This window comes from Caretta caretta, chromosome 2 (genome assembly GCF_965140235.1).
Source record: "Caretta caretta isolate rCarCar2 chromosome 2, rCarCar1.hap1, whole genome shotgun sequence".
Lineage (NCBI taxonomy): Eukaryota > Metazoa > Chordata > Testudines > Cheloniidae > Caretta > Caretta caretta.
Window position 1 is genome coordinate 5874885 of NC_134207.1, and position 19834 is coordinate 5894718.

The window sequence follows — 19834 nt, forward strand, 5'->3', positions numbered from 1 at the left end:
AATGTGTCCAGGGGCCAGGCCCGGGTCGGGGAAGGAGAGCAGCCTGGAAGGAGTTAACAAGAAATCAAGCAGCTGGCGGGCTGTTGAGAAGCTTAGGACTTTCCTTCCCTGGTGTGACAGCTGAGAAGCTAATTAGGCATGGTGTGCATGGTACCAGGCCCCCAAAACACGCCAAGGCTTCCCTTCCTTTATTGTTTTCATTTATTATTTGTACAGCAGTCGCACCTGGGTGCCAGAGTCACAGACCAGGGCTCCAACTGGTTTGTACGGTACAATTCATGCCTTCTGCTCTGCTACACAACAGTAAAGGGTATCTCACGTAGCACACATGACAACAGCAACAGTGACAAAGCATGCGTGTCTGCCAAAATCTGTGTCTCTGGCGCACAAACACACACGCCCGGATGTGCACTTGACGGAGTGACAAATGCGTCAGCCAAGCGGCGCGTCCTTCTCAGAGGCACACCACACACACACACACACACACATGCACAGAGTTTCTTATTCTTGATTCACAGCAGGAACAAAGCTCTTGCCAGGGAGGCATCTGCAGCCAGCTATAAGCGCACAAGAGAGCTGAGCGTGAAGCTGGGGCCTGCGGTGAGCATCCTAGCCGCCGCGGGGAAGCGCCAGGATTCTGTCAGGCCGAAGGGCTCCTCCCCACGCCTCACAGCCCGTTCCTCAGAAGGGCGCAGAGGACGCTGGCTGTAAGCCCCGCTGCCATGGCGGCGTAGCTGCTGCCCACGCTGCCCGCCCCGTTGCGGTTGCAGAGGTCGGTGCTGCAGCAGGAAACGTTCTGCTTTCCCACGGTGAAGTCCTGGTAGTTCGGCTGGCACGATGCAGCGCACTCCTTGTTGATGACATTGAAAAAGCCCACGACGTCTGGAAGGAAGACGAAATGGTTTCTTGCCTGTCACAGCCCCTGCCCACCACATCAATCCCTGTCCCGTGCATATCCCAGAAGCACTCCTTCCCGTCAGGGTCACCCAGAAGGAGGTGGGGGCAAAAAGGGTAGCTTGCCCTGGGCCCCCTACCTGAGAGGCCCCTGAACCCGAGTGGTGGTGTGACCTGGTGCACGGCGTTACACCACCCCTCGGCGCATATGAACCCAGCCGTCTCCTCTATTACGATGCAGGCGGCACCGGGCCAAATCTGAGCGAGTGACATTGCGACCTGGTGCATGGGGCCGCAGCACCACTTAGGTTTGGGGGCCCGCTGACAGAGGGGTGGCTGGGCCAAACCCGACTGGGTCGGCAACCCCCATGCACCAGGTTGCAATGCCTGGAGCGGGAAGCCAGGCTTAGCCCCCAGGACAGGAGCTGCTGCAGCAGGGTGTGTGGGGGGCAGGATCACACGCTCTTCCAGGCAGAGCGGACTATGGAACTTGGGGGCCTGGCCCAGGAGGGGAGCTGGGATGGAGACGGGGCGCTCTTCTCGCCTTGACGGAGGGGAGGACTGGGATTGAGGGGCCCCCTTGCTGGGAGAGGGAGCTGTGGCGGGTGCTGTTCAGTTAGCCCCTCCCCTCGCCCATGGACATAAACGGATCTTGAAGAGGGCGAGGCTAATTCTCTCCCAGGACAGAAACAGCCTGGAGGGCTGTTCTGTTTCCTTGTAGCCTGTCTTCCACTCTCACTTAAGGCCTGAAGGCCTCTAACTACAGGGGTGTGGCAGGAGCCCTGCTACAGGTCTCTCTATTCACAAGAGGCACAGATGCGGAACTAAGGGTGCGGGGGGGGGGGGGGGGCTGCCGCACCCCCTGGCTTGACCCGGTTTCCTTCATATCCAGGGCTCTCAGCACCCCCACAATACAAGTTGTTCCGGCCTCTCTGACAAGAGGGGGCAGGGCTGGGAGACAGAGAGCAAGAGGGCTGGGGGGAGCCGAGCAGGGGGCTTGGGGAGCCGGCCTGGACTAGGGAGGGGAAGGGAAGCGGCAGCAGGGGGCTGAGGAGGGGTGCTAGCAGTGTGGAAATCACTTGATGTTGTGTTTCTTTTTTTTCTTTCATGTTTGAATTTAAAAAAAAATTAAAACATAGTAAAGAGTTTACACACATGCACACTGTTTGGGGGGGGGGGGGGGGGGGACCTGGATTTGTGCTGGAAATGGCCCAACTTGATCATACACATTATAAGGAGAGTGATCACTTTAGATAAGCTATTACCAGCAGGAGAGTGGGTTGGGGGGAGAGAAAACCTTTTGTAGTGGTAAACACCCATTTTTTCATGCTTTGTGTGAATAAAAAGATCTTCTACACTTTCCACAGTATGCATCCGATGAAGTGAGCTGTAGCTCACGAAAGCTCATGCTCAAATAAATTGGTTAGTCTCTAAGGTGCCACAAGTCCTCCTTTTCTTTTTGCGGATACAGACTAACACGGCTGCTACGCTGAAACCTGTCATTTAGTCAAAAGTTTGGGAACCACTGCGCGGGGGGATTCTAAACCGCGACCACGGCCAAGTCTCACTGAATCGAATCAGCCGAGGCAGTTCCGATGAAGTGAGCGGTAGCTCACGAAAGCTTACGCTCACATACATTGGTTAGTCTCGAAGGTGCCACAAGTCCTCCTTGTTCTTTTTGCGGACACAGACTAACACGGCTGCTACGCTGAAACCGACCACTAGAAGGAGTCTCGGCAAAGGAGTGACAAAGAGAAGGGAAAGAACATAAAGCAGGTTGCATTTCTTGGGGGAACCAGCTTGTAAAAAAAATCCAGTTTACTTGAGCGTGTTTGCTTGACTTGTATAACAAATCCTTTGCCTTTCTATAGCACACTTAGCCAAGGATTTCAAAACATTATTATTATAACTCCAGAGACCCCATACAGGGTTCGGGGCCCCACTGTAGCAAGCTTTGTACAATCACAGAGCCTGAGACAGTCCTGCGCCTCTGTTATAAACAAGTCTAGCCTCCCAACATCCCTGTGAGTGAGTTAATGGAGTATTGGTATCCCCATTTTACAGATGGGAGAGTGGAGTAATACAGGGGCTAAGCAATTTGCCCTGAGACACACAGGGGATCAAATTCAGAGCTGAACGCTATAAGCTGGTGTAACAAACGTTTTCTTGGCCCTTCAGTGTGTATGTTACAGCAGCTCAGACTTCCTTACACATAGGTGCATTAGTGAAAGTAGGGCTAAGCTCTCTGATGGGAGAGAGCTCTCCTGTCGGTTAATGACTCCACCCCGCGCGAGAGGCGGTAGCTATGTTGGCGTGAGAAGCTCTCCTGCCGACACAGCTCTGCTTACATCGCTCAGGGATGTGGATTATTTACACCCCTGAACGACATACATTATACCAAAGTAAGTTCTAGGGTCGACCAGGTGACAGTGTAGACATTACCTCCACCGACAAGATGAATTCATCTGTCACTGTAGTTAATCTACCTCCTGAGAGGTGGTGGCTAGGTTGATGGAAGGATTGTTCCATCGGCCTAGTGCTCCCTGACCAGGGCTTAGGTTGGTATAGCTACGTCTCTCAGAGGCACTGGACCACTTTTTATAGTGGGGGTGCTGAAAGCCAGCTAACGAAACTGTAAACCATATTTCAGAGTAGCAGCCGTGTTAGTCTGTATTCGCAAAAAGAAAAGGAGGACTTGTGGCACCTTAGAGACTAACAAACTTATTTGAGCGTAAGCTTTCGTGAGCTAATAAATTGGTTAGTCTCTAAGGTGCCACAAGTCCTCCTTTTCTTTTCGTAAACCATGTGTCTTCAAAAGTAATGTGGAAAAGCGCAATTCCCGCTCACAGCACATGGATGCAGCGCAGCTCCGGCAGTCTCAAGAATCACAAAATGATGCTAGCGTCCTTCAGACAGCACCAGCAGACTTTTCACAGTGACACCTGGGGATGACTTTTCACAGGATGACACCTGCCGCATTCCTAATCCCCACGCCTATGCTCAGAGGCCTGGTGTTTTCACGCCCTCAAGAGCCGTAGCTAGGCTGATGTAAGCTCCCACTGTAGACCAGCTCTAAGTTAATTCCTCACTACCAAATCTGGCCTGGTGAGTTAATGGAAGAGCCAGCAATACAGAACTTATAACTCCTGGCTCCCGGTGTCCCTGTTCTAACCACTGAACCATACAGCCTTTCTGTCTAACCCAGGGAAGTTTTGTGTGAAAGAAAGAGTTAACAGAGGATATTAGTGTTACTCCAACAGGTAATTTCTAAAGCTAGAATTGCTTTCAGTGTCCCTGGGCTTCCTACACATTGACATCAATGGAGCAGTGCTGATTTACACCAGCTGAGGATCTGGCCCAGAGACTTCCAGACAGGCAGAGATGGGTACACCCTAATGGGTTGGGTTTTACAATATAAATATAACACCCTCCCTCTTCTTCTGGGCACTGGGGAATTCTGCAGAGAGGCTCCTGCAGGAAAGCAGTGTATGCCAGAAGCACTAAGCATCAGTCTTAGCCTTCTGCCTTTCCCGAATAAAGTGAAAGTCAAGCTGAAGGCCTTTTGCCCCCGCTCATTCCCAGTCAGCGTGTCTCCTCCTGTAGGACACCGTGCCGGTAAGAGACCCGGCAGTGGCACCCAGATAGGGATCTCTGAAAGGCTGCAATGGAAGGGGATCTGTTCACACATCCTAGAGGGATGTCTCTGTGTTAGCCCCTTCGGCGTCTGATACCAAACTGGGACTTTGCCTTACTGATCACATCCGTCTTGCATGCTTGAGAGTCATTGCCACACAGCTTCTGCGTCTGACAGTTGGAGTTGCTGAGCTGCATCTTGCACGTGTAACATTTCAAAGAACCACCTGCAGGAGAGGAAGAGGGTTAGAAGGGAATGCAATACAGGGAGTCTCATGCACACTACCAAACAGACAGGGCAATTGCAATGTAAACCGTGGCTTAAAAGACCCTCCCTCCATCTTTACCATGGGTCACACCCCAGAGAGTCATGTGTAGAAAGGGGAGGGGGATAGGCAATTTTTGGAGGGCTTGGGGCACGTTCCCTCTAAATAGTTTCAAGAATAAGGACTATCAAGGAGAGAACAGTTTATTAATGATGATGATGATTATTGGTAAATGAGAAGATGGACCATTTCTTCCAAAATGTTTGATAACACCAAGCACCATGGCGTTCCGCTCCTGATTGGAGCCCCTGGGAGCTTTGGCAGTAAATAACAATCGGACATCAATGTTAAATTAACCAGGATGGATGGATGGAGGCCTAAAAGGTGTGGATTGATCTAATGTTGTGACTTGTGACACCGGCTTTCTGGCAACCCCCTCGAGCACAGAGTCTATGCACACCCTTTATCTCCCTCTGGAAATGAATCCCAGTGGGTAGAGTGGTCCTGGGTGAATTTAAAGGGTTCATACACCCTGGCGTGCGTGAAGGCCCTAGGGGAGCGTGACGCAATACCATACATTTCCACAGCACCGTGAAGTGCACTGAACAAAGGCAATGACGCAAGTGCAGACAATCGCAGTTTAAAGCCCAGATCCTCAGTAGTGCTTCGGTACCTATCGATACCAATCCACTTGCATTGTCCCTGGATGTTCAGCACTCACTGGCTGGAATCGCTTACCTACCTCCCAGAAGTGTTGGGAGGAGATTTGCCTGTCTGGGCAGGGCTTTTGAAAACGTCATGCACTATACTGGGGCTAAGCATTATTATTCTGATTCTCCCAGCACCACCTGAGGCGTGTCTTGCTCTCATGCAGCTGAAATGTCCAACAGCACTCCAGGTGTGTTCGACATGAGGACTTTCAATTAACGTACCTGCTTTACCCTCTATGGGGAGCGAGAAGGCTGGAGCTTCCACCTTACTGGGGCCGGCCATATCCCTCCACCGTTTGTTAAACTTTTGAATAATCTTTTTGAGCATTGGTAGCCCATCTCACTGACTGACTGGCAATGTCCCGCCCCTTATATACCCGTGAGGGCGTGGTGACAACAGTCTAGGAGGTTCGGGGAAAGTCTGGAAGGTTCCACAAGATTTTACAAAGGTCCAGAACATTCTAGGAGGTTAGTGAAAAATGAAGCCACATACGAAATACCTGAAACATTTTACTTCAAACGTTCTATTTTCCCCTTTGTCGCTAACAACAAAAACAGCCCCCTGAGCCTGGAGCCCCCTGAGCCCAGCACCCCAGGTGGTCGCCTGCCCCTCAGTCTGGCCCTGCTTAAGTTCATTTGCACAAATTCTTGTGGGTTTAGCTCACTGCCCCCATCTTGATCTAGCTCAGGCACTTATCTGGCCCCCACTAGCACAGGATCTGAGCACCTTATCACCTTTGATACACTTACCCTGACAGCACCCCATTATCTCCCTTTTACAGATGGGGAGCAGAGGCACAGAGAGGCCAAGTGATGTGCTCCAGGATGCCTGTAGCAGAGCAAAAAATTGAACCCAGGTCTAGCACCTTCACCACCAGACCATCTTTCCTTTCCGAGTGCAGAATTATGCGGCTTGCCCTCCCAATCTTGGCTTTGATTCACCAGCACAACCACCAGTGGAGGGGAATCCCAGTAGCATAAAGTTCTTCCTGCTCCCAGGCAAGGCTGGCTAGCATGGGCATACCAAGGATGCCTGGGGAGATACACTGATTCAGCCAGCTCCTTTGGTGGGATTCCCATGTGTCCTTACCTGGAGGGTCCATACCCCTTTGGGTGCAGCTGTCCCCATGGGATCTGAGATGGGAATTCATTCCCCCTCCCTGCCCATGCCAAGTGGGTTTCTCAAGCTCCATAACCTGTAATGGTTCTTCTGTGTGTGTGGGGGGGGGGGGGGGAAGGGTGTCAATTATACCCAGGACTAAGGAGATGACCTGCAGATAAAATGAATCCAGAAAGCCGATCTAATCTCATGCCAACTTTACACTGGTCCCCTTGGTTCACAGGCTCGGATCAATGGGATCAGAGTTCCCAGATCTAGGCCTACATCCAGGCCTGACATTGTACAGTGTAGAGTGGGAGCCTTCGGCAGGGTTCGTGGGATGATGATGATTATTAATAACAACGTGGCCAGAGCGCAGTCTGGCTCCTGTCTGGATCAGAGCACCAGTGCGCTAGCAGCTGTATAAACCAGTAAACCAAAGACGGCCCCAGCGTGTTCAGACTCCCATGTCTCTCCCAGCAATAACTCAGGCTCCAGAGCGCAGAGCTGTAGACGCTATTGAAGGAATTGCACGCGCTCTGTTAGACTGCCCAGTTCATCACCGAGAATGGCAGGATGGTTCCCAGTGAGCATTTTCTCGTGTATTATCCCAAACGCTTATAAAAGACCCAAATAATTTGCCTAACACCCATTTCCTTGGGAGGCTGTTCCACAGCCCAGGAAGACTGGCAGGATGCTTTTTGCAGCTCTTCAGCCTAAATTTTCCCTTTCTTATTCCATCTCAGTATTCTTAGCCATACCCTCTTGTGCCATCTGAAACCATTCCTCTCCCACCCATCTCTGTAGGCACGTCACCTGCCCCCTTTGGTTATGACTTAGAGAATATAGACGGTCTAGTTTTTCCTCCACATTCATTCTGTTTCTCTTCTCTAAACTCCCTCTGTCAATAAACCTCCGAGGCATCTCAAAGTAACCCCCCTCCAAGCAATAAGAAAACCTGCCAGTAAACGGAAACCTCCTGTTGTATGAGGCAGGGGAAAGGCATAAAAAGAAAGATTAGAAAGGTATTGGGAGATTCAGATACCAGCGTAACGGGGGGAGTATGGATAGATAGATAGACAGGGGTGGCCGGTTTGTAGAAATTTTGGTGGTGCCCAGAACCCGCCCCCCCCCAAACTCCGCCCCACACTTGCCTAAGGCTCTGGGAGGGAGTTTGGGTGGGGGAAGGAGGTCTGGGGTGCAGGCCCCGGGCTGGGGCAGAGGATTGGGGTTCAGGAGGGGTGCAGGGTGCAGGCTCTTGGAGGGAGTTTGGGGGCAGGAGAGGGTGTGTGGAAAGGGGGTGGGGGTGCAGGCTCTGGGATGGAGTTTGGGTGCGGGCTCCAGGCTGGGGCAGGGGGTGGGTGTGCAGGAGTGGGGGAGGGGTATAGGCTCTGGGAAGGAGTTTGGGGATGGGAGGGGGTGCAGTGGTGAGGGTTCTTGGGTGTGGCTGGGGACGAGGGGTTCATGATGCAGGAGGGGGCTCAGGGCTGGGGCAGAGGGTTAGGGTACGGGGGGGTGAGGGCTCTGGCTGGGGATGAGGGGTTTGGGGTGTTGGAGAGGCTCAGGGCTGGGGCAGAGGGTTGGGGTGTGGGGGGTGAGGGCTCTGTTGGAGGGGTGGGCTCTGGGGTGGGGCAGGGCTGGGGATGAGTTTGGGGTGCAGGCAGGCTGCACCGGGGCTGGGGCCAGAGAGGAGGACTCCCCCCAGCCCTCTCCCCGCCAGCAGCAGCAAGCTCCGGGAGAGGGAACCCCTCCTTCCCTCCTTCCCCCCCCAGCATGGGGCAGGAGTGGTGACTGTGGGCGGGGGGGGGGGTCCCCCTCTGCTGGTGGAGGGTCCCGCCTGAAAAGGGAAGGGTCCGAGGAGGAAGGGCAGGGTCAGCCTGCCCTGCCACTGGCGGTGGGGGACGCTAGGACCCTGTGGTGGCAGTTGATGCCAAGCAGAGTGAGCGTGAAGCTGCAGGGGAGAGGCAGGGACGCTCCAGGACAGGGGGGAGGCGCACGAGGGCAGCAAGTGGGGGCTGGGGGACACTCGGGGGCGATGCGGGGGGGTGGCAGGTGGGGCCGGGGGAGAGACCCGGCCCCGAACATTGGTGGAGCCAGGCCCCCAGGCCTTGAAGATTGCTGGGGCCCATACAACTCACCGCCCCAGTAGATAGATAGTTTCTAGAAATGAGCACTCATTTCAAATCCCAAGCATATAAACTCTCATCAGGAATGCAGAAGACCATCTTTATCCTTATATGGACCAGTCTGCTGTCCATAAGAACGGCCACACTGGGTCAGACCAATGGTCCATCTAGCCCAGTATCCTGTCTTCTGACAGTGGCCAGTGCTGGGTGCTTCAGAGGGAATGACCAGAACAGGTAACCATCAAGTGATCAACCATCAAGTGGTCCAGGAGAATGCCAATACACTATATTTGGAGCTGGAGCCAGTGACTTCAGAATTTCTTTCTTTGCTGCAAACGCACTCTAAGGATCTCTCCAGCCACTCCCAGAGCCGTTTATCTTGGTGGTAAGGAGATGGGATGGTGTACGAAGGAATCTCCTGGATGTCTTACCTGGCTCTGTGCACAGGACGGCAGCCAGCAGGATGACCAGAAAAGCCTTCATCTTCGGAGGATGAGCCAAGCACAGAGAATACGGGACACCTCCTCCTGGGGTGCTTTATAGCCCGTTTCAGTTATCTCATCAATCGCAGGGGGCTGGGAGGTGTCACTGCTAAATCGCTCATTTCGGGACCAGCTGGTTCTGTGAGTCATGGCACTGATATTTGTGATGAATGCCCCTCCTCTGTTGACCTGTCCCCGTCATCTGTGCTCTCAGATACTTCCCTCCCCATCACTGCTCATTTCCTCATTGTCCAGCGTGCTTGGGAGAATGGTTCACATCTCAGTGGAGAAAAACAAAGCACCTAAAATCAAGGATGGCCTTCTCTTTGTGACCCTTCCCTGGGTTGGGGAGATTTTTGCTGCTCAGGTGTGACTAATCTTCTGTGAGTGCTACACCCATCGTAACCAGGGGCACCAGCTTTAAATTAAACACAGGCTCATTCTTTAACGAATTTTCCAGGTGTCTCCACAGTAGCTCAGAGTCACGCCTCTCTAAGCCCAAGTGCATGATGTAAGCTGTTTCTCAGGCTCCTTGCGGAACATTGGAGGGGAATGAAATTTCATTCACGTTTCCTAAAGGGCAATTCCCAAAGTCTCTAGTTTTGCCACATGTGGCCGATGCCCAGTCTCAGAGAATAGGCGACCTCCGTGTATGGCAGCAAGGCGGTTCCCATTGGGAAGAAAGACAGGAGAACTTCTAGGCCCCTGAATACTAAACAGAGGACTCTGCTGAGAGGAGGATATGGTTCTCAGGACACTCGGCCAATTAAACCCCCAACCTCACAGCAGCCAACAGGAAGGAAGGATAAAATCCCTGCTGTTGAAGGAGAGGGGAAGGGAGGGTAGAGACCCCGTCTGAGCAGCCCGAAAGGGGAAAGATCTGAAGAAGGGAGGTCTGTTCTGAAGTCACAATGGCAGACCGATCTCTGAGACTCCTAGCACACTGCGCTTGCTCCGTCTGTGTCCCGGGCACATCGCTGTGCGTTTCGGTTCCTTGCCTGTTAGCCAGGACGGAGAGCTTGCGTATTAACTCAAATATCCAAGCGAGACCCGCAATGCAGAATCAGAGAGACGCTGGAGGAGGACAGGATGTGTAGGAGCCCCTGAGCTCGCACGGATCAGGGGCTGGTTAGAGGGTGGAGATGGTTGTAAGTGCACCTCCTTGTGGCTAGGTCTGAGCATTAGCTCTCACCCCATCTGGCGCCCTGCTGTGCCCCCCGCCTCTTGCTCATGACCCAGGGTGTGCCCTCTTCATGACTCAGCCCTCTGGCCAGGTCACTATATAGTCCTCTCCTTCCTGGGTTACAAAGTCCCACCAGACAAGCTGTCCAGATGCCATCTCAGGCTGTCTTCTCTTCCAAGTCTAGGTCCTGTGCCACTTTCCCAGTGGCTGGGAGGGGAAGCTGGGCCCCGCTGCAACTCCGGGTTCCAGCCCTGGGACCCTCTGACTAGCAATCCAGGTCTGCTCCGTTTCAGAGCCTGTTGCTGTTTCCCTGGGTTCCTTCCTACCCCTCCTCTCTATTGCCTTTCTCTGGGTTTAGCCACTGTAGATCCCTCTGCTCCCCAGGGCTTACTGTCCCACTGTGTCTCCTCCTCCCCCTATCCAAGTCCCTTTCCCTCTAGGCAGTGATTGCAGACCTTCTCCCTGCAGGCCCCCTCCTGCTCTCACTTCCTGGCTTATTCGCCTATCCCAGCTCCTCCCCGAGCGGGGATTCCTCTGCCATTAGGCCCTGTCAGTCCCTGCTTGGCTTCCAGGTGCAGCATCTGAGGTTAACTGGCCCCTCCTGGCCCACATTAACCTGCTCAGGGCTTGTGTGGGTGAACACCCCATCCCGGGAGGACAGGTTGTCATCAGGGACAGGTTGCGCGAGAGGAGATGCACAAACACCAGCCCGGGGTCTGGATCCTTTTTGCTCTGCGTAAGGAGGACACCATAGAAAGTGAGACTCACACTCATGTGTCACAGGCAGGAGCTGAGTCCAGGAGGGATGGACCAGGACATCATCATCAGGAGTGAGACCAAGAGGGTCCATAGGAAGGGACGTTGGCGGGTACTGGGGGACACACGAGCAAGCTGTCAGGAACGGACAGGATCAATTCTCACTTGATACCCAGAACAGGCTTTAATTGTCCTCAATGCTCTAGCTGGAGCTCTCTCTACAGTCACAGATATAGCCACTGCATCACCAAGGGACTGATCGTCAGCAACCAAGGCGCCCCCAGAAGAGGGAAGAAGGGACACATGGGGGGCACCGTGGAATCTTTTAGAAGGGCCCCAAAGAAAGGGATTAAACATCCCCTACAATCCCAGGACCTGGTGCAACCGTAGACACTTACTGGGGACACTTACACCTGGTTAAAGGGCCCTTTCCCTCTCCTAAGCTCCTCCTGCAGTGAAGTCCCATGTCTGAGTTTGTGCTGTCACACAGCCTCATCAATACAGCATCATGGGCCCTCAGTTTGTTATGCTGAGCCGCCCAGTGATTTTGATGGGCATTTCTCTGTGGATAGCAAAATACGGCCTGATACCTTCCTGGGGGGAAGCAGGGCCATGAGAGAGGAAGCCCTTATTTAACACTAGAAATGAGCAACAGTATTAGGAATAAATATACCAGAAGGATGGCTGGGAAATAATTTAAATCTGTGGCTGTATTCCCTGAAAGCACAGTCTTCCTTCAAACAGCCAAGGACTTTTCTTGCCAGTTTAGGACCCTATCAATCAATTTAGTACCCTATCAATCATTCCAGTACGCGGGTGAAACCAGAGAGAGTCTTTTCCCCAGGCCCTTGAATAGGCGCATGGAAAAAGGGAGAGCAAGATCCCAGAACCAACGTCTGGAGGAGGCCGCCAGGGCACGCTGAGCCCAGTTTTGCTGCATTTGGTACAGTTAATGAGCAGTCAGGGTGTGGGACTCTGGTCCTCAGAGGGAGGAGGTGGAACCAGTTTTCTGTCAGGAGTTTCTCTGCTGGGTCACCCCTGAGCAGAGCCGTGCTTTTGGGTGATGTCCCACGGGCAGAGAGGTCTAGCAGCCAGAACACTGAGCTGGAACTCAAGAGAGAGCTGGCTTCAGTTCATGGGTCTGCCACAGACCATCTGTTTGACCTGGGCCAAAAAGCTACCTCTACCCTCTGTTCCCCGCCTGTAGAAGTGGGTGATGGGAAGGGCCTCTGACATCATGGAGAGGAGAGCCACATAAATACCTCCATAGACACTAGATGGGTCTCTTGCTTGTTTGTATCCTCAGGCTCTTGGTGAAACTTGATTGTTGAATGACGTTCTCAATGCACGCAGAGCACAGCTAGGCTTTCTACCCGGGTGTGTCCTGTGGTTGGTCTCTACCCAGAGGGTAGATTAAGTTCTCACAGTTGGATTCACACCAGGTCCTCATCCAATTCAGGGTTCCTAAGAACACACTTTCCTCTATTGTAGGTGAAGGTTAGTTCATTCAGATTCCAACTTGCAGGTTGCATGTTTGCTTTAGCGAGTTGATCGGACAGGTTTTTCCACTCCTTGTGCCATTTGCAGGGTGGGTTTTTTTATTGAGATCAGTGTGAAAGGAAACAGACCGGCTTCCAAATTCAATTTCCTGCAGTTTCTTGCTTTCTTTAGGGCTAATGTCTTTATCTTCAAAACACAGCTCTTTCACAATATATAGCATGGGGTGGGGGGAGATTCTTTGAGGGTTTTACTTTCAGGATGCCACGAGCTTTTTCGAATGAAAGAAAAAGGGTGTTGGAGCTTGTACCGAGCTTAGCGCGTGATCAGTAATTTCTGGATTGAGGGCTTAAAGTCAGCTGGTGTAGATCCATTGAAGTCAAAGGAAAAGCATTCCCACCTCCTGCATGACAGCTGGGTGGAGGGGAGCATATGCTCAGCCAAAAGCAGCTTCTGACAATGCTGTTTCCATGTGTTGGGATGGGAGTTCATCTGCTGTGTAAGCCAAGAGCTTGGATGGTGGGGCCACAGTACCCATCTACTCGGGGGCACCACAGCCAGGTTTCAGAATCCCAACAGGGCATCTTGGGATTGTCCTACGGAGAGACCAAAACAGAACTCCCAGAATTCAAAGGGAGGTGGGCATCTCAGCCATATGCATCCTAGCTGATCCAGTAAACAGACCTATACTGTACGTGTCGCAAATTGTACTGCTGCAGACAATTCAGAGAAGAAGGAGGATGGTCCAGTGGTTAAGGACTTTGTCTAGGATGTGAAGACCTACAGTCAGTTCCCTGCTCTGCCACAGAATTTCTGTGTGACCTTGGGCAAATCACTCAGCCTCGATCTGTGCCTCAGTTTCCCATCTGTGGACTATGGAGAGTAATGCCCTACCTCAAGGAGAGGTTTTACCCTGAAAAGGAAGCAGTGCCAGAGATTCTAGGGATTTCGCTATTGATTTTACATGGAAGGTGCTCAGATACAGCAGTGACAGGTGGTAGGATAAAACAGAAAGCTAGAAACATAGACAGATAATAGTTCCCTATTTCATGGGGGTAGGTTTTGGTTCCCAGATACCACGATGATGGGCTCTATAGAAAGCACCTCAACACAATATATCTCCTATGTCCACCCCCTTGTTTGATCCAAGACTCCAACCCCAATATTCCAAAAAGTCTCCCATGCCCCACAGGAGGTAGAACCATCTCCCCCATACCGCACAGGGGGTAGAACCACCTCCCCTATAATTAGGGCCCTACCAAATTCAAGGTCCATTTTGGTCAATTTAACAGGTCATAGGATTTTTAAAATTGTAAATTTCATGTTTTCACCTATTTAAATCTGAAATTTCACGGTGCTGTAATTGTAGGGGTCCTGACCCAAAAAGGAGTTGGGGGGGGTCGCAAGATTATTGTAAGTGGGGGTTGAAGAACTGCTACCCTTACTTCTGCACTGCTGCTGGCTAAGTTCCCTCTGAGCTGTGTGGCTGCACGGTCGGGCAGCAGCCTATTAAGTGCCGTGCCCCGGACCTGCTGCGGCCGGGGGAGAGGTGCCCCTTCCCCGGCCCCAACCCAGCCCAGCCTCAGACCGGCCGCAGCCGGGGGGAGAGGCGCCCATCCCGAGGCCCCAGCCCCAGAGCTGCCACGGCGGGGAGAAGTGCCTCTCCCCCCCAGCCCAGGTGTCACACATCCCCTCCATATTGGTGCACATAACAAAATTCATTTCGCACACGTGTGGGAAAAATTAAAGGGAACACTGGACTCAGGTGCAGTCTCTGCATCCCCCTGGGAGAGCAAGACATCCGGAAGCGGATGGGGAGGAGGTGGACCCTGCCTTCCACACACTGGACAGCTGAGCTACCTAGGTGCACCTTAGGGAGGGTGTACGCCGCACTACCTGAAAGGGGTAGCAGTGGGTAAGCTCTTTCTGTGAGCTCTGGGAGGAATCTCCCGCACTCTACCCCATGGGGAGCTGCAACTCCACCCTGACACCCACACAGTGGGGCTGGGCCTAAACAGCACAAGAAAACCCAAAGGGAGTGACAAGTCTTGGGAGTAGCACTGTACACATTCAGAGCTAGATTTTCAACCCACAGCCTCTCCCTGTGCTTATTCATGCGTTTTCACCTGTCCTCGGCAGGTGCAAATTCCTGCATGTGCGTGCCCTTTAACGAGTCTAATGCTTGTGCACACACAAGAGTCAGGCTATGGACAGGGCACATGCAAGTGTTAGAGTTTCCAGCTGGCATTTGCCCCTGCCAATTTTGCCTGCCCACAAAGTGGAGGGAGAGTAGAAGCCCAGATGAAACCATGCACCGAAGTCACTAGTTATTGCAAAATGTGTGCTCACAGATTCCTAGCAAGTATCTTATGGTTAGAAGCATCGCGTGTAAAGCGATGTGATGCAGTGGTTTCCTTCTTCTCTTTACAGGCATTGGGAGTAGAGGTGGAGCCCTAGTGGGTAAGGGGTTTTCCTAGAATTGTCCCACATTTGGGGGATCCTCTGGAGGAGCTGACATTACAGGGCGAGGACCAGGCCTGAGTTCTATTTGATGCATTTCTGCTCTCTTTCTATACACAGGTGCTGTTTGTGTGTCTTTAGCCGGGCATCTGATTGAAACCACTGGTTCCTGGGTTTCTGTTTTCAACCTTGTGGCTACAGTTCATGGCCTGGGGCTCGGTACATTCCTGATCTTTGGAGAGGCCCAAAGAGTGGACACTACCTCTGCATACATAGGTCTACAGTCACTGTAAAGATGAGTTCAACAAATGAAATCTGTTGAAGGGCTTAGGACTGTAATTTCTATTGATAACGGTTGTGCAATGGTTATTTGCAGAAGAAAATATTATTATATTGTAGAATTTAAATAGAAAAAATCTACTGATTGAATATTACGGGCCTGAACTAAACCCAGAGGAGGGAGGAAATCCAGAGTTAAAACTTTGCTCAGGGGACGGCTGATGGGTTATACAGCCTTTCAGCTCTAGGTCACCAGTTTGAATTTGAATTCACTAGTGACTGAACGAAGCCGCTGATGGCCTATCTGAAGTCAGGTTTCAGAGTAGCAGCCGTGTTAGTCTGTATTCGCAAAAAAGAAAAGGAGGACTAGTGGCACCTTAGAGACTAACCAATTTATTTGAGCATAAGTTTTCGTGAGCTACAGCATCCGATGCAGTGAGCTGTAGCTCACGGAAGCTCATGCTCAAATAAATTGGTTAGTCTCTAAGGTGCCACTCGTCCTCCTTTTCTATCTGAAGTCAGCTGGTGGCTCTAGTCCAGTTCTAGTGCAGAAATATCCTCCTGGCAGGACACGCCATTCCAGCCGACACTAAGTGGTACCTTAGCTGGGAGTCTCAGCAGAGATGCCAAGGACTGAATGGCTCATTGAGAGTGAACTTCTTCATCCTGAGAGACGGAGGCATCTCAGCAGTGCGGAAATCACTCCTTGCAAGTATCCATGTGCTACCTGCTCTGTGGCTGAGAAGAGAACTCCCATCTCCGGGGCTGCCAATCAGTTCCTTTCATCAACACTAAATGAACTTAATACTGCCAAGGACTGTCCTTAACCTGCCCTTGTGTGCCTCAGTATTGCCATATATATAGGGCCCTACTAAATTTATGGTCCATTACAGTCAATTTCACGGGCATAGGATTTGAAAATTGGTAAATTTCTTGTTTTCAGGTGGTTGAATCTGAAATTTCAGGGTGTTGTAACCATGGGGGTCCTGACCCAAAAGGGGATTGTGTGTGGGGGGGGGGTGTCACAAACCTGTTATGGGGGGTCATGGGATTGCCACCCTCACTTCTGTGCTGCTTTCAGAGAGGGGAGGAGGGGGTCCGGAGCTATTTGCAGCTGGGAGAGATATCCAAGAGCAGCCCTGAAGGGAAAGAGCAAGTCCTGTCCTGCCCCAGCCCTGCCTGGACTAGCAGCTAGGACCTCCCTTTGCTGGGGTGCTCCCATCAGCACAGGAAGATTGGATCCAACTCCACAAGTCTCCTCCAGCTGCAGGAACCTCTGGGGCGGCTGCACAGACCCAGAGAGTGTCCTGCAGCAGGGGGACGGGGGAGGCACCTGGAAATGGGTCTTGTCTCCCCCCACCCCAGAGTGGCTGAGCAGGGGGTGGCTAAGCCTGGTCCCTCCCCAGCCCAGCTGGAGCTAGAAGCCCCTTTGCTGGGGAGCTCCTAGGAACAAGGGGACATCAGATTTCAGGGAAAGGGCTTATTTCATGGTCCATGTGGTGTTTTTCATAGCCGTGAAATTGGTAGGGCACTACCTATACCCCGCAAGTGGTAGAGACATCTTCCCCCATACCCCACAGGGGGTAGAACCACCTTCCCCCATACCCCACAGGGGGTAGAACCACCGTCACATACTTTGGGACAGTTTGTTACTCACAACCAGGGCCCCAGTACCCAGAGTTGCCCTCCTTCCATTTCTGACGGGTGCGGGGAAGGGCAAGGACGCAGGCAGGGGTTGGCTCAGCAATTGTTCCAATGAACTCATTACAATGGCACGGCCCAATGATATTGTGCGGATCCCATTGCCAGTTCAGAGCCCAAAGCGGTACCGGGAGATGGGGACTTGGGGCCAGGTCCCCAGCTAGCATCAACTGGCTGCTCTCCATTGACTCGGACAGAGCTGCTGTGATCTCTGGCTCTACATGTTCAGTCAACTCTCTACATATGCACATAAGAACATAAGAGCGGCCACACTGGGTCAGATCAAAGATCCATCTAGCCCAGTATCCTGTTGTCTGACAGTGGCCAATGCCAGGTGCCCCAGAGGGAATGATCAGAACAGCGAATCATCAAGTGATCCATCCCCTGTCGCCCATTCCCAGCTTCTGGCAAACAGAAGCTAGAGACACCGTCGCTGCCCATCCTGGCTAATAGCCATTGATGCACCTGTCCTCCATGAATTTATCCAGTTCTTTTTAAAACCCTGTTATAGTCTTGGTCTTCACAACATCCTCTGGCAAGGAGTTCCACAGATTGACTGTGTGTTGTGCGATGAAGTACTTCCTTTTGTTTGTTTTAAACCTGCTGCCTATTCATTTCATTGGGTGACCCCTAGTGTGACACTGTATGGAATTGTGAGACACTTTGCATTATTGTTATTATTATTACTACCACTACCAATATTATACAATTACAATGAATCGTGCCAGATACGCCATGTGAGGTATCCGCAAAACTGTTATAATTTGCGCCAGGTATGATCATCTTGTTTATATGTGGGTATCCCTTTGTATTGTGAGTTATAGGTATGTAGGGAATATTTGTATTTCCAAACTTGTGTTATGTTTCTGGGTGACACTCACAGATAGCTTGGCACTGCCTAACCTGTTTGATGGCCCATCAAGGGTCATTATCTGTACAATAAACCCATTGGGAGGAGCCAGGGGATGTACCTTATGAGTCAGCAAGGTATGTAGGGGCAGGCCTATGGACAGAACTCTAAGGCTTTTCCATGCCCTGTGCTGTGAAGCTTGTGTTTGAGACAAAGGACGCACAAGCCACATGGCAAAAGAATATAAAAGGCAGCTGCATCATCTCTATTTTGTCTTCAGTCCTGTGGGGATCACAGAAACCTGGTTTGTCTGTTTCACACACAGGTATATTAACTCTGTGCTTGTCCTCAGAGAGTCTCTAGCCAAGCCTGGGCCCGATTTCTCATTTGGAAGAGGAGCAGGGTAACTGCAAAAGGGCCAACTCGTGAGCCACTGAAAGATTCTATCTAGGCCATGAATTTGGCTTTCCTCTGTTCACCCACAACTACTATTATTTTTTATTTGTCTTACAGCAGCACCCTGAGTTTTCAGCTGAGATCAGGACCCCATTGTGCTAGGAGCTGGATATGCGTATAGCAAGAGACTGTCCTTGAGCTTACTATGTAAATGGGAAAGCCAAGCAAAGGATGGGAGAAGGAACTATATTGATTTTTGTCTTGCAGAGGGAGAACTGAGGCACAGAGAGATTAAGTGACTTGTTCACAGTCATGCACCCTTCCTCGCTGCCTTTTTCAGTAAGGGCTCCGCTACAACTGAAGTTAGTGCATGGCAAGCTGAGGTGTGAATCGACAGGGTTTCTTCAGGTATGTTGGCAACAAGAAGAAAGCCAAGGAAAGTGTGGGCCCCTTAATGAATGAGGGAGGCAACCTAGTGACAGAGGATGTGGAAAAAGCTAATGTACTCAATGCTTTTTTTGCCTCTGTTTTCACTAACAAGGTCAGCTCCCAGACTGCTGTGCTGGGCATCACAACATGGGGAATAGATGGCCAGCCCTCTGTGGAGAAAGAGGTGGTTAGAGACTATTTAGAAAAGCTGGACATGCACAAGTCCATGGGGCCGGACGAGTTGCATCCGAGAGTGCTAAAGGAACTGGCGGCTGTGATTGCAGAGCCATTGGCCATTATCCTTGAAAACTCGTGGCGAACGGAGGAAGTCCCGGATGACTGGAAAAAGGCTAATGTAGTGCCCATCTTTAAAAAAGGGAAGGAGGAGGATCCTGGGAACTACAGGCCAGTCAGCCTCACTTCAGTCCCCGGAAAAATCATGGAGCAGGTCCTCAAAGAATCAATCCTGAAGCACTTACATAAGAGGAAAGTGATCAGGAACAGTCAGCATGGATTCACCAAGGGAAGGTCATGCCTGACTAATCTAATCGCCTTCTATGATGAGACTACTGGTTCTGTGGATGAAGGGAAAGCAGTGGATGTATTGTTTCTTGACTTTAGCAAAGCTTTTGACATGGTCTCCCACAGTATTCTTGTCAGCAAGTTAAAGAAGTATGGGCTGGATGAATGCACTATAAGGTGGGTAGAAAGTTGGCTAGATTGTCAGGCTCAATGGGTAGTGATCAATGGCTCCATGTCTAGTTGGCAGCCGGTGTCAAGTGGAGTGCCCCAGGGGTCGGTCCTGGGGCCGGTTTTGTTCAATATCTTCATAAATGATCTGGAGGATGGTGTGGATTGCACTCTCATCAAATTTGCGGATGATACTAAACTGGGAGGAGCGGTAGATATGCTGGAGGGCAGGGATAGGATACAGAGGGACCTAGACAAATTGGAGGATTGGGCCAAAAGAAATCTGATGAGGTTCAATAAGGATAAGTGCAGGGTCCTGCACTTAGGACGGAAGAACCCAATGCACAGCTACAGACTAGGGACCGAATGGCTAGGCAGCAGTT

General features: G+C 51.6%; 1 protein-coding gene across 1 annotated transcript; it reads right to left on the reverse strand.

Annotated features, from left to right (window-relative positions):
• Positions 1-667: 667 nt before the first annotated feature.
• PSCA (prostate stem cell antigen) lies at positions 668-9217 on the reverse strand. The gene is made up of 3 exons (XM_048837255.2): positions 9160-9217; positions 4647-4754; positions 668-882 (listed from the first exon to the last, which is right to left on the reverse strand). The coding sequence occupies exons 1-3, from the start codon at positions 9209-9211 to the stop codon at positions 668-670; spliced, it is 375 nt and encodes a 124-aa protein (XP_048693212.2). The 5' UTR covers positions 9212-9217.
• Positions 9218-19834: the final 10617 nt, after the last annotated feature.

Bases quoted from the DNA above. Each gene is read 5' to 3' on its own strand.
- PSCA (XM_048837255.2), bottom strand. From the start codon at position 9,211: ATGAAGGCTTTTCTGGTCATCCTGCTGGCTGCCGTCCTGTGCACAGAG. The intron at 4,755-9,159 runs GTAAGACATCCA...CCTCTCCTGCAG, and splicing joins CGTCCTGTGCACAGAGCCAG to GTGGTTCTTTGAAATGTTAC. The intron at 883-4,646 runs GTAAGGCAAAGT...TCTTCCTTCCAG, and splicing joins ATGCAAGACGGATGTGATCA to ACGTCGTGGGCTTTTTCAAT.